At 32.6% G+C, this 15,016-nt stretch overlaps 2 protein-coding genes across 5 annotated transcripts; both read right to left on the reverse strand.

The window, feature by feature from the left end:
- Positions 1 to 39: 39 nt before the first annotated feature.
- Positions 40 to 10,754, reverse strand: LOC128019048 (mRNA export factor GLE1). 3 transcript variants are annotated; one of them, XM_052605002.1, is made up of 15 exons: positions 10,578 to 10,754; positions 9,170 to 9,400; positions 7,626 to 7,760; positions 6,691 to 6,839; positions 6,531 to 6,591; positions 5,463 to 5,717; positions 4,509 to 4,737; positions 4,299 to 4,411; positions 4,152 to 4,221; positions 3,330 to 3,472; positions 3,058 to 3,248; positions 1,743 to 1,821; positions 1,582 to 1,664; positions 634 to 697; positions 40 to 562 (listed from the first exon to the last, which is right to left on the reverse strand). In XM_052605002.1, exons 1-15 carry the CDS (start codon positions 10,686 to 10,688, stop codon positions 494 to 496), a joined length of 1,983 nt encoding a protein of 660 aa, XP_052460962.1. In that variant the 5' UTR covers positions 10,689 to 10,754; the 3' UTR covers positions 40 to 493. The 3 variants fall into 3 exon arrangements, 2 of the variants coding, with proteins under 2 accessions (XP_052460962.1, XP_052460961.1); XM_052605001.1 differs by having other exon boundaries at positions 4,497 to 4,737; XR_008185048.1 differs by having other exon boundaries at positions 478 to 562; positions 1,743 to 1,838; positions 4,497 to 4,737.
- Positions 10,755 to 11,445: 691 nt separating this feature from the next.
- Positions 11,446 to 13,847, reverse strand: mrpl40 (mitochondrial ribosomal protein L40). Of its 2 annotated transcripts, none has more exons than XM_052605004.1 (4): positions 13,681 to 13,847; positions 13,494 to 13,568; positions 13,111 to 13,266; positions 11,446 to 12,146 (listed from the first exon to the last, which is right to left on the reverse strand). In XM_052605004.1, exons 1-4 carry the CDS (start codon positions 13,734 to 13,736, stop codon positions 11,837 to 11,839), a joined length of 597 nt encoding a protein of 198 aa, XP_052460964.1. In that variant the 5' UTR covers positions 13,737 to 13,847; the 3' UTR covers positions 11,446 to 11,836. The 2 variants fall into 2 exon arrangements, with proteins under 2 accessions (XP_052460964.1, XP_052460963.1); XM_052605003.1 differs by having other exon boundaries at positions 13,494 to 13,571.
- Positions 13,848 to 15,016: the final 1,169 nt, after the last annotated feature.

Consider the following 15,016-nt stretch of genomic DNA (forward strand, 5'->3'; position numbering starts at 1 on the left):
TTATGCATTAGATTCAAATACAACAATAATCAAAACACACTTGGTGTACTTGGTTTAATCCTTATACCATATAAAATCATAAATATCCGCATCAATATACAGTAGGCTACATTTCATATTAGTGTACGCACGTGAAATTACACTCCACCATATTGCAGAAATAAAGCTTATAGAATAAGCTGATTACTGTAATACTGTTAATGTCACTTGTCTAAAACAGATGGTTAAAGGATATTTTTTATGAATTTGAGATCGTATGGATACATTAAGACACCAACATAAACTAAATTGAGAATAAGGACATCAGTTCCTTATATTTCTCCGATAAAAGAAAACAAACTTGAACTTAAGAAGGCATGATGCTCGATTAAATAAATCCTACAGATGAGAAAAACACATTAACACTCATTCATCCACTAAACAGTGTTGGCTTATGCTTCATTTCAGTGTAGAGCATTTTTCTTTAAACATTTGTCAGGTTGATTTCCACCAATCAGGACTTGAAGAAGGCGGAGCCAAGCTCGCTCCTGGGAGCGGGAATCTGCTTGGTTCTTAAAGACGTCTAGATGAAAGATGCATTGGCTATTAGTTATTAAAAATATAATTTAGCTGATACAAACAAGAAAAGCTTACCTCTAGAAACTGTTTGAGTCTGGTTACGGAGCCCATCTGACCGGTGCTGGTGACCGCTTCGATCCTGAGAGAATTAGGCATATTAATGATTATACCTTATATTAAAGGAATACTTCACCCAAAAATGTAAATTTGGTGAAAATTAACTTCCCATCAGGCCATCCAAGATTAGGATGAGTTTGTTCTTCATCAGATTTGGAGAAATGTAGCATTGCATTACTTGCTTACCATTGTATGCTCTTCAGTGAATGGGTGCCGTCAGAATGAATGGTCCATAATGATCCATAATCCATAATAATGCTTCCTATAGTGAAAAAAATCCATCTCCTGTTGTCTCTCCCATCAAATTTGTTTTGGACTGTTTAAATGCTGCTTGATCTGTGCAGATTTCTCTCCTGATTCAGAACAGATCCACTTTTCCACTTTGGGAAGCATTACTATGGACTGTATTAGAAGGAAGCAACGCTTTGAAGTTAAAAAGGTTTTAATGCTGGATTTGTTTCAGCTTTTGTCTTCTCCAGATGTTCACTGATGGACTTGGATTACTGTGGATTATTGTGATGTTTTTATTAGACTCTCATTCTGACGGCACCCATTCACTGCAGAGCATACAATGGTGAGCAAGTGATGCAATGCTACATTTCTCCAAACCTGATGAAGAAACAAACTCATCCTGACTTTGGATTGCCTGAGGATGAGAACATTTTCAGCTAATTTTTCATTTTTTGCTGAACCGTTCCTTTAAATCAGAGAAAAAGTGCATCAGAATGCAGCAGCATTTAAACACAAACAAACAAACAGAAGGACGAAAGGAATATTTGGAGGATAATTTCTTTAGGTTCATTTTTGGATGCTTGATATATAAAGCATAAGGGTGTATTATGCATATAGAAGGCAATACATATTTAAATAAATATTAAAAATGTCTTAAAGACAGCTAGATAATACCTCGGAAAGTATTCTTCAATAATAAGCAATATCAGTTTCCAGAACTGCCCTCGATATTGTCTCATCAAAGCATTTCCACAGACCTAAAGAGACACAAATACATAGCCATGAAGCAAATACTGATAAAAAATAAAACACTTGCAACAGGAAAAAGCATTCACCTCCAGGAAGTCGAAGAGAATAGTAGCCGTGATGTCAGCGAGTGGCTCCATGTTGAGGATTTGTGCGAGCCACGTTGACCTTTTTTTAACAAAAACCTGTGATAAACAACCTCTGTTTGCTTTACACACATATTTAGTTACAATTCAGTAATTAATGTTGCATGCATGCATGAATGTTTCACTTTTAAATGCAAGTAGAGACAGAGTTTAAGTAAGTAAAACTGAAACTATTGCACATGTTTTCAAGAGAAATATCGGATATGTTGTTCATGCCACTTGTATTTTCTATATACAGTACAACATTAATAACACCAAAGACTGATTTATTAAAATTAGCATTTATAAATTAAGGAAACTACAATGATAGGTATTTATTTAGCATATATTTCTATAAAAGTGTGATTAAAGATACATTTTTACAGTGCAGTTGAAAATGTGTTAAGAATTAAAAGGGTCTTTCTGTATGCATTTAGATAAACTGATGGTTGGAAATGGATTATTAAAATCTTTAAAGCAAAATGACATCCCTAATTAAAACTCAAGTAAAAAAACAAAACAAAAAAACTTTAACTGAAGAAATAAAAATGTAACATTATTTCAGCTAGTTGCGGATGCAACATTTCTTATTTTCATTCATTTAGCGTGAAATACAACAATAACTAAAACTGAATGAACTAAAATTAATGAATTAATTTTAATAAAAACGATAGACACTTAAATAAAAGTTTAATATAAAAAAATTAACTTAACTAAAATAAAAAATAAAAACATTAATCTATATTATAAAATATTCACAAACACTATAATATTTAAATAACACTAAGATGTTCATGTGTGCATAGACAAATGGCTAAAAAACAGTGCAGACAGAAGGCAAAAATTCACATTCTCCTTAATATTTGACTCAAAAGAGCACAAAAGCAGTCTTGAGTCTCTGGGGTATATTTGTAGGAATAGCCAAAAAAATACTTTATATGTGTCAAAATTATAGATTTTTCTTTTATGCCAAAAATCATTAGGATATTAAGTAAAGATCGTGTTCCATGAAGATATTTCTTATATTTCCTATCGTAAATGTATCAAAACTTAATTTTTGATCAGTAATATGCACTGCTAAGATTTAATTCGAACAACTTTAAAAAGATGATTTTCTCAATATTCTGCACACTCAGATCCCAGATTTCCCAGATGATTTAATAAACTCTACTTCAATGGAAAGCTTATTCATTCAGCTTTCAGATGATGTATAACTGGTTTTGTGCTCCAGGGTCACACATTATTGACCAGAGGACTTCTAAACGAATGCAACACACACTTCTGGTGATCCTCCACAGACGTGCCTCGCTCCATCGGTGGATAGTGTGGCACAGCGTAAGGGCACTTCCTGTGGAGGTGAGCGAGTATAAGTTCTCCGATTGCAGGATGCAGTTCCCAGATGCCTGAGGCCACAGCGGCGATGGGGAACGCTGCCGAATGATTGGACGCCACCTCCTCTTCTCCTTGTTTCTATGAATGCATCATCAACATTACCTTTGCTTGCATTCAAAAATCTCTTCGGTTGTGTTTTTATGTTAACATCTGCCTCACCACAAACTTCTCCGCTAGTTTATAACCGACAAACTCCGACCCCTGAGGATGCTGGGACGTCGACACTGTCTTTCCAGCGGACGTCACTGGACGACCAGACAACAGCTTGTCCATCTTCTCAAAGGCCTCCTTCAGCGGAGCACCTACACACAAAACATGTTTAAAGGAAATTAGCAGACATGAAGTGAACTTTGAGTGATGCTTTCAATTAATCTGACATCGAACCTTTTTAATCAATGTGTAAAGAAAACATCACTAAACATTATTTGCAATCCAATAAATCGCAATAAACTCGTGTTTCCTAATGTTTCAAAGTCTGGACGTTCAAATGTTACCAATTTTATAACAATAAATGTCATTTTGGCATATTTTAATGTGGTGTGACGGATCCAAAGCTCTTTAATTAGCCGAAAAGATTCTCAAGAAAGAAGCAGTTTGTTAAATATATAACATATTCATAACATTTTTATATCACTGTTAGTGATGTCTTCATTGTTTAATGTATGTTTGAATAAATCTGTCATGAAAACAAGTTAATGACATCAGTTAAATGTTTACATTTCAACAATGAATTAAGAGTGGAAATATTATATCATTAAAGGGTTTATATAAAAATAGTTTGTTTACAACTTGGGTTTTGTGTCAATCAGTAAATGCAGTTTTATTTACTTCATTTTCAGAGTCTAGCTAAATGACAACTGAAACCACCAAAACATTTTTGTTACTTGAAATAAAATAAACCTTAACTGACAAAAAAAAAAAAAAAAAAAAATATTATATATATATATATATATATATTTATATTGCTGGTGTTGGTCTCACCGGAGATGTTTGCGATCTGGCTCACTGGTGTGGTCGCGGCCTTTTGGAGCTCCATTTTTAATTTCTTGGTCTGCAAAAGAAGGGCAAGATAATTATTCACTAGTACAACATCAGAAAATATCTGCTAGATGCTGACGGGCGTCTAACCTGCGTGTCTTTAGCTGTGCTGAGCTCATCAAACGCCTGAGTGCACCGACTGGCCGAATCCTGCAGGGTGTTGAACCATTTTAAAGTGCTGTCATCCGCCCCTGTCTGCAGACCTGAGGATCAGATGAAAACCACTCATTTAAGTTCACAATGTTCACAATAAACACTGCATCCTTTCAAAGCCTCATGCATGTTCACTTGCTCCCTCACCCTGTTTCCTTGTCTTCTCTTTGGCGGACTGTGCTGCGTTTTTCTTCTGCTCCTCTTGTTGGGTTTTCAGCTCCTCGTGTCTTTTCTTCTTCTCCTCTTCTTCCTCCTGCTTCTTCCTCTTCCTCTCGGCAGCCTGTGCCACCTCGTCCTGAAGGTTTCTGACCAGTGACCTCATTTCCTGTAGCGCTCGCTCCGCCACGGTCAAATCCTCCACGCTGGGAAACTGACCCTGCCAAATACATATTATTTATGTTTACATTTATGCATTGGGTAGATGCTTTGACCTTAAGTGACTTGCATTGCATTTCAGCTGCAGGAGCATATCATACATTATTAATTAAATATACACCACAAAAGTTCAGAACAAATACAGTTTTTGAAATAAACCTTGTGCTCACCGAGGCTACATTTATTTGATTAAAAAAAATTCAGTAAAAACTGTGAAATATTATTCTAATGTAAAACAGTTGTTTACTATGTGGATATTTTGATAAATAACTAATTTATTTCTGTGACGCACAGCTGAACTTTCAGCATCATTACTCTTTTTCTGCTCACAGAGGCTTCATTTATTTGATCAAAAATACAGTAAAATTGTGAAATATTATTACAATTTAAAATAGCTGTTTTCTATGCGAGTATATATTAAAATATAATTTATTTCTGTGATGCAGCGCTGAATTTTCAGCATCATTACTCCAGTCTTCAGTGCACATGATCTTCAGAAATCATGAAAATATGCAGCTCAAGAAACATTTCTGATTATTATCAATGTTGAAAACAGCTTTGATGATTAATATTTTTGTGGAAACTGTGATGCATTTAATTTTTCAGGATACAGCTATTCAGGAAAAGCATTCATTTGAAATAGAAACCTTTCAAAACATTAGAAACGTCTTAACAATGCAATTCAATGCAAAAAATTGTTATAAGATGAGGCAGATTTGGACTCACATCTGCAGATGCTGGCACCACTTTGGAGACCTGCGAGCAGAGTTGGTTGCCGCGGGTGACGTAGGGGGTGTGGTCGAGGGCGGGGTCTGTATGTGTGGAGGGGCGTGGCTGTAGGAGCTGGTTGAGCTGTAGCACCTCCTCCTGTATGGCGTTGATAGCTCTGTGCCGCTCTCTGCCCTCCACCTGCCGCTGACGCACAAGCTCCGCCTCCCGCTGTCGCTCAAGCTCCGCCTCCCGCAGACGCAGGTTCAGGATCTGCAACACAGAAAACAGTGATTTTACTCCACATTGGACCAAGATTACAGGAACTGCTGTTTACTTGACTTTATTTATCTTTTAAACAATGCTATTACTGCCGAACCTGCAGACAAACCTAACAGTAAAATACAGTAAAATATAAGGGTTGTTGCTGCTGAGAAAACTGATATGTAGGTTTTAGCTGCATTAATGAGCTTTTCTAAGCAGTGCTATTTTAGCATCAATGGGATTCTATTAGATTTCTATTAAATTTTATTAATAAATTGAATTCGTTTTTTTTTTTTTTTTAACTGAATTAACATTGAAGTTCTTTTTTGTGTGCTTTTGTAGTTTTTAATTAATTTTTTAATTTAATTTTATATATATATATATATATATATATATATATATATATATATATATATATATATATCTTTTTTTTTTTTTTTATGTAGCTGAAATAAAGGAAGTAAAAAAAAATATTTTAATTTGTTTCAGTTAACGCTTTGTTTGTTTGTGTATTAATTTTTATGGTTTTAGTTAACTAAAAAAATACTGGTTCTTACAACATCCAACAATGCACTGGAAATACATTTCCATAAATTTAACATCCTGTCAGCTGCAGTCTAACATTTTTAAAGCCTAATTAAACTGGTTGTACAATTCATTTCAATTAATTTTATTTATCTTGTCTACTTGAATCTCATATATCTTAATAAATGAATCTGAAGTAGGAAAACAATTTTTATGAGTTGGTAACTTACTGGTCATATTTTTAACAGTTGATTACAAACATTTTTGTTTTAACAAAAACAACTCGTTCAAACTCACTTTCATTCTGTGTCTGTGTTCCTCTCGCAGCTTCTCCTGCCGGCCGAGACTCTCCTGTGTCCTTTAAACACAAAACACCAATTAAACAACGACTTCTGTACACACTACATGCAATCATCTTAACCTGTAAAAGAGAATGAACCGTTCTGAAGCCACATACTCTTTCTCCATCATGTCTCTCATACTCTGGTACTCCTGTCTCTGTTTGAGCTCCATGAACTCCTCGTAGCGTTTGAGCTGCTCAGACTCACAGTTAGAGACGCTGGCCACCAGCCGCTCCTGCTGCTCCTGTCTGAGACTCAGCTCCGCCTGTCAGAGAAAAGAAGCTTCTACTGCTCACAAAGGCTGCATTTATTTGATCAAAAATACAGTAAAATTGTGAAATATTACAATTTAAAATAGCTGTTTTCTATGCGAGTATATATTAAAATAGAATTTATTCCTGTGATGAAGCGCTGAATTTTCAGCATCATTGCTCTTCTTCTGCTCACAAAGGCTGCATTTATTTGATCAAAAATACTGTAAAATTGTGAAATATTATTACAATTTAAAAAAGCTGTTTTCTCTTCAAGTATATATTAAAATAGTATTTATTCCTGTTATGCAACGCTGAATTTTCAGCATCATTACTCTTTTTCTGTTCACCAAGGCTGCTTTTATTTGATCAAAAATACAGTAAAATTGTGAAATATTATTACAATTTAAAATAGCTGTTTTCTATGTGAGTATATATTAAAATATTATTTATTCCTGTGATGCAGCGCTGAATTTTCAGCATCATTACTTCAGTCTTCAGGGTCACATGATCTTCAGAAATCATTCATATATACTGATTTGATGTTTGCGAAACATTTCCAATGATCAACAATGTTGAAAACAGTTGTATTTTTGTGGAAACTGTGATGCATTTTATTTTGCAGGATTCAGAGATGAATAGACAGTTAAAAAGAAAAGTAAATAGAAATGTTTTGAAACATTATAAATGTCTTTAATGTCACTTTTAATCAATTGAATGCATCCTTCCTTGGTGAAAAAAGTATTATTTCTTTAAAAAAATATATTTATTTAACAAAACGATTTCTGATGTGGTAGTACCTTTGCTTTGGCCTTGTGTTTGTGCTCACACATGAGGATACAGCCGGCCATCTGTGTGGCTCTGGGCGACAGGACGGAAATCACTGGAGATGAGATGACGCTTGCTGCAGGAGCCGGCTTGGTTTCTTCAGCTTTCTGAGATCAAAAATTAATGAAAAAATAAAATAAATTACCATTGCACTCACAAACTCAAGCAAGAAACAGAATAATAGACATGTATGAGAGCTAGGATATAAACTATTAAAGTCGAGATGAAAGAGAAGTAGTGACAGATCCTTTCTTCTGTATTGTGACCTACATCAGAGTATCAAAAAGAAAAAAAATGTAGGGCGGGGTCTTGGTTCTATTCATCCAAGTTTTTAATTGGCTGTTGAGATGTCTGTATGCAGATGAGTGTGAGCTTGCGGGGGCGGAGCTTAAACAGAAAGCAGTGACCAATGACCAAATCTGTCATTCAAACTCTTCTAATTATTACCATTTAAGGGCTTGAATTTCGGCGCTGGATTGCAGCATAGTTCTATGAATTCCCGCCGTTTCTGCGCTTGTAATGTGGGAAATCACAGCAAATACTTCAACATGAAAGATGCACGTGACAGACGACAGAATTAATCATTTGCACATGCTTTTGAGTCTCAAAATTTTAAACATTCAAGTGCTCAATGCAGTACTTGCGCGCTCTGTGACTTCTGTGAGCCGCCTCACACCCAAACATACCCAAAAAAATATGTCAAAGCCCCCGTCTTGATGAGTATTAATGTAAACAGTCCATTAATACTAAACATTTTCGCTATATTGGCAAATTAATGTAAACAGTTGAGAAACAAAACTTATGTGTAACAGATTGAGCCGAGCTTGAGGTCTTAAAGAGACAGCAACCTAAATAAACCTGCTGCCTTCATTAAAGTTTATTCATACTAACCAGAGTTATGTCAAAGTTAAATATGTTATTTTTATTTATTTTTGTGGTATTTCTGTACCCAAATATTAGTGTTAAACCTACCTGAAAAACTTAAAGCAATGTTAATTTCAGTTGTATTTTGTTATTCTAAATTGTTTGTGACATTGCTCGTCATTATTCTTATTTTATAAGAATGCTATTATTTATTACAAACTGTTTACTTGTTTATTTAGCTAAAATAAATTCAATTCAGAGTTAAAATTTTAGAACTTTTTTTTTTTTATTTTAGAATTTTTTAGAACTTCCTTACAATATAAATATGAATCAACATCATTATTAATTGTAAAACAGAAATAAACTGGATGACGAAACATTTAGTTTGGATGATTGTGGTTTAAAAATATCTCTAAAAAAAAATACACTAAATCCATCTTCAAATAAAAAAATCGAAAATCGAAATTCATGCCCTGTACTTAAACCAATGATTGTGTTGAAGTTCCCGATAAAGTTGATCAAAGCTATTATTAAAGTGCAAACAGTCTTTGTATTGCAACACTCAAGTCTCTTCAGAATGAATGTGTAATATGTAATGAATGAATGCAAATGCACTAAACCAAGTCTTGAATTGTGTGGCTTAAGAAGTCACCTTCTGCTCTTCCTCCTCAGCGTGGATGGAGACCGGAGACGAAGAGGTGGGAGATGAAATCTGTCTGGGACTGATGGGAAACGAAGCATCTTCTGAGAGCCCGGGACTGGTATCACGAACACATGAAGTCAGCGAGCAGGTCTTGAGCCGCGGACGAGGACTCAGTCTCTTCAGAATCTGTCCTGAGAGAGGAGACAGACTGGACATCTCCATACAGCCCGCCAGAACATCCTGCAAAAAACACAACACTGAAGATTAAGACTTTACTGATTGAGAAGTTACATTTATTTAACATTTCATTTAAAATATTTATATTATAAACTAAGACTTTGTGTTTTGGTTTTAGTTGAATAAACGCTAAAACGTCAAACAAATGTCATCATTCCGTCTTTAAATGTTATAAAATAAGAAGAATGAAGTAAATTTCTCTACATATTTTTTTTTAATTTTTTTTTTTTTTTTATCCTTTTAAGGTAAATAAATACCTACACTGCCGTTCAAAATTATGGGATCAGTAAGATTTGTAATATTTTTAAAGAAGTTCCTTATGTTCATCTATATTTGATCAGAAATAAATTAATTGGCACAAAAATGCAGTGAAAATTAGAAATGTTATTTTAAAAAATTGTGATGCGAAGCTGAATTTTCAGCATCATTACTCTTTTTCTGCTCACCGAAGCTGCATTTATTTGATTAAAAAAACAGTAAAATTGTGAAATATTATTACAATGTAAAATAATGTTTTTATACTTTAATATACTTTAAAATATAATTTATTTCTGTGATGTGCAGCTGTATTTTCAGCATCATTACTCTTCTTCTGCTCACCGAAGCTGCATTTATTTGATTAAAAATACAGTAAAATTGTGAAATATTATTACAATTTAAAATAATGTTTTTATACTTTAATATACTTTAAAATATAATTTATTTCTGTGATGTGCAGCTGTATTTTCAGCATCATTACTCTTCTTCTGCTCACCGAAACTGCATTTATTTGATACAAAAATACAGTAAAATTGTGAAATATTATTACAATTTAAAATAGCTGTTTTCTATGCGAGTATATATTAAAAATTGAATTTATTGCTGTGATGCACAGCTATATTTTCAGCATCATTACGCCATTCAAAAGTTTGGGATCAGTAAGATTTGTAAAAATTTTAAAGAAGTATTATAGTAATTTTTATATTGTCATAATTAACAATTATTATTATAGCATGTGTTATTCTAATATATATATCTAATATATAAGTCATTTTATTTATATACCTCTGCACCATAATATCAGAATACCATGGAGTACATCTCAAAAAACAACACGATATGTTTAATTAGTAATAAATCTGATGAAACTCCACAATGTTAAAACTGATGTTAATATTTCTCCGTTTTTAGCATGTTTTACCTCCCTCTTCTCCAGCCAGTCTGGACTGTATTTGAGATTCCCCTTCGGAGAGTTTTTCAGAGCTTCTAAAGTCTCCCATCGTAGATTTTCAGAGTGCATTTTTAAAGACATTAAAGTGTTTTTACACCGATTTACTCGATATGAAACAGACACCGTAATAATCGAACAGGCCGCCACTTCCGCAACTACAAAATAAAAGTCTGGATTACAAAATAAATACGCGTATCTACAACTATTATACTCTAATACATAACACAAACGTGTAAATAGAATGTGATCACGATTAAATGAAAAAAAAAAAAAAAAAATATATATATATATATATATATATATATATATATATATATATGTGTGTGTGTGTGTGTGTGTGTGTGTGTGTGTGTGTGTGTGTGTAATTTAAGGCAAATAATAATTTATTTGATATTATCAGTAGATGATGGGGGTCACAATCCCACTGGAGTGTCAGTCTAAGATAATTTTATCTCTGTATTTTCCATGAAATGTTTGATTAAGATTAACTCGTTGAGCTTGCATTGTAATCAATTGATGGACTGGATTACTTGTGGATTATTGTGATGTTTTTATCAGCTCTCATTCTGACGGCACCCATTCACTACAGAGCAACCATTGATGAGACACTGATGCAATGCTACATTTCTCCAAATCTGATGAAGAAACAAACTCATCCTAATCTTTTAAGGCCTTAACATGGACCGATGCATTTCTGTTCTGTTATAGACCTGATTTTTTCCCGGTGCTAAGTGCAAAAACCATCTTTAAAAAAAATCCTTGATCAAGTTTAATGCAGAACTTAAACATGCAATCAATAATGATCTTGAAGTATAAGCATTTCATGAGAAAGTCAATATAGCACCAATAACTTGTTTATTTTCCATTTGACATAAATCACAAAGCCTCTCTTCGAAAGGTTTTTTAATTTTATACAGGCATTTATGCATGAAAACAAGCGGATGTTTTTACAAAAGTTTGGACGTCATTGTTTCACTAGAGACCTTATTTTACTGTGGTCCAAATTCAGAAATTATAGTAAATATATAATTATGCAATTGCAAAAAAAAAAGTTTTTTATTTGTATTCCACATTCACAACCTCTCTCTCGAGTTGCTGCAACAAGATTTAATTAAACAATTCCCAACACAGTTATAAATTGAATTCGATTCATTCTTGTCACAGTCCACTTCTCTGATGTTTTGACAGCTGCTCTTCATCTTCATCATCAGACCATCATCAGGCTCTCCTCACTGTGTGTATACTCGTGTAATGTCGTTGTATTTGCCCTCTGGAGCCTCATGGTTTGTAATGGGAGGCGTGTAACTCGGCCCCTCGTGCTGGAAAGGGAACAAGTCTGTATCTGGACTGAGCGCTGCTTTATAAAGCTCTTCTGACTCCAGTTTCAGCTCGTCCAGCGCTTGTCTCTGAGCCTCCAGAGCCTCCTTGATGGTGTCCATCTCCGTCTGGTGCTGGCTGTACTTGTATCTGGACCATTCCTTCAGCAGAAGAGCTCTGCGCTCGCTCTCCTCAAAAGACAGTTTAGGAGCGTCACGGATCCTGGAGAGTACACAATTTAGCTCAAATTACCTAATCGCAATAAAAAGAGGTTCCACCCTTTCTTTGTACAATTTAAAAACATTTTCTGAAAATCAATAATTCAAGTTAACAAAACAAGAAGTTTGTTTAATATTTTTTGGGTATAAATGTTTTTGAAATAAGTTTTTCTGCTCACCAAGGCTGCATTATTTTACACAAAAACACAGTAAAAATGTGTAATATTATTAGAATTTAATATAGCTGTTTTCTGTGCTAGTATATATTAAAATAGAATTTATTTCTGTGATGTGCAGCTGAATTGTCAGCATCATTACTCTTTTTCTGCTCACCGAGGCTGCATTTATTTGATCAAAAACACAGTAAAATTGTAAAATATTATTACAATTTAAAATAGCTGTTTTCTATGTGAGTATATATTAAAATAGAATTTATTTCGGTGGTGCAGCGCTAAATTTTCAGCATCATTACTCTTTTTCTGCTCACCGAAGCTGCATTTATTTGATCAAAAATACAGTAAAAATTTGAAATTATTACAATTTAATATTATTATTTTATTTTTATATTATTAATAATATTATTAATATATTATTACAACTGAAATAAATTACAGTTTACAATATATTCGAATAGAAAATTGTTTTTTTTTTATTCAAATAATATTTCACATTTTTACTGTATTTTTGATCAAATAAATGCAGCCATGGTGAGCAGAAAAAGAGTAATGATGCTAAAACAAATTCACATTTGATCAAAGGAATAATTTACATTTTAAAATATAATCAAATAGCTAATGATAATTACGTTTTTACTGCATTTATGATTAAATAAATGCAGTCTTGGTAAGCAGAACAGATTATTCCAAAAACAATTCCCATTCATCCACAGATTTGACAAGTACATCTAGAAGATAATAAGGAATAAATGACTTTTAATCAGATGTTTAGTTAAAGATGCATGCTTTTACCTGGTCTCATCAAAGCACTTAGCGGGTGTAATAAAGTCTTCGATGGGAATCAGTTCGGGAGGAACTTTCTCCAGCCTTTTGAGCTTCTTCTTTAAACGCTCCTTCATCATTATCTCTCGGCGCGGATCCACCTTCTTCTTCTTCTTGGGTTCTGCTCTGTGGAGTACAAGCAACATATATTAATGCATTTAATACAATAAAACACCCTTACAAAAATACATTTATATTTTAAATATTATAAAAAATATTTTAAAAACCACTTCTCTTTCTATAGAGTTGATATATATTTAACATTAATAAATAAAAATATATATCTTGCTAAATATGGTAAGGGGATTTATTACATACAGTAGCGTAAGGGAATAGTTTGTATCTGCACTGACCTTAATGGCATTGATGTTTTAATTGAAAGCACTGATGTAAACCAATGACTGTGTCTGACAGCGACCACAGAACTGCTACTGTAAAAGAATAATTAATTCTTATCATCATAATGATCATAATAAAGAGAAATACAACGTTACTGTTAACGCATGCACATGGATATCTAAGTCAAATACGTAACGTTACCATGATGCTTGACTCGATATAATCCGGCTTGCAGTACGACACACAATCCCTGCCATAATTTACAGCAATATCGAGTTTATAAACATCAATTCTGAGAAATTAAAAAGAGCTTTATATTTTCCGGTGTCCAACGTGGATCTGTAGGTCACGTCCGCTTCTACAGACGCACTTTCCACATTTATACATTTTCATCTTTGAATGATATAAAGTATAATTATATATCATACTTATTAAATATATGTATATATTTAAGAAAAACGCTTACATGAAAAGTGATATGTTATTGTAATTTCGTGACGTAATATTTTTTCGAATGTAAAGTAAAATTTGTCGAATGTTGTGAAGTGAATGCTAAGGGCATTTACACTTACAAACAAATTGATTTAAAAATATATATATTTTTATAGAGGTTAATAAGTTATTAATAAATAAATAGACATGAAAACGCAAGGTTTGTTAAAAACAATTATTTATTTTTTTCATTCAATGATCAGTTTTTAGGTTTCAGGCTATTTTTAGCCAAACTTTAGTATGAGGATGTTTCTCAACTATGATATTAAAAATATACTAATGTACTTTATGGAATATCTGCATAGAAATGTACATTAAAATTGATATTCCCATTCTACACAGTGCATATAATTTGCATATTAATGGATTCTTGGGGCATACCATAATGAAAAAAGCATAGGAGTAATAATTTAGCAACATTTCATAAAAATAAAAAATAAAAAAGTTTAGTTTCACAAAAAAAATTCTCATATTTCATGGAAGAAGTTTGAAAATGTTTCATGCAGTGTTAAAGAAACATAGAAAATAAATAAAATAAATAAGAAATATATTAATATTAATTTTATTAATATTTTGAATTGTTTTTAGCTTAATTTTTTAGTTTTTCAGTTAAATGTTAAATGTTTTGAAATGTTGTTGTTTGCATTTGTCATTTGTATATAATTTATTTAGTTTTGAAATGTGTAAAGGTGTTTATAAAGTTTTAGCTTTTAGTTTTGGATCTGTTTTTAGTTGTTTTTTGCTACTGTTGTCCTCATTTGTAAATTGCTTTGGATAAAAGCATCTGCTAAACGACTAAATAATAATAATAATAATAATAATAATAATAATAATAATAATAATAATAATAATAATAATAATAAAAGAAACAAGGAATGCATTTTGTTTTTAAGGTAACAATTCGTTTGTGTTTAGAATTTATTTTTATTTTATTTTTTTCTAGAAAATTTTACACCAAAAAAAAAAAAATAATAACCTTTTAAAATAAAAATAAAAAACGTTTTGGTATTAAAGTAAATTGAAAAAGTTTTTTTTGTTTGTTTCT

This window comes from Carassius gibelio, chromosome A8 (assembly GCF_023724105.1).
Source record: "Carassius gibelio isolate Cgi1373 ecotype wild population from Czech Republic chromosome A8, carGib1.2-hapl.c, whole genome shotgun sequence".
NCBI classification, from domain to species: Eukaryota; Metazoa; Chordata; class Actinopteri; order Cypriniformes; family Cyprinidae; genus Carassius; species Carassius gibelio.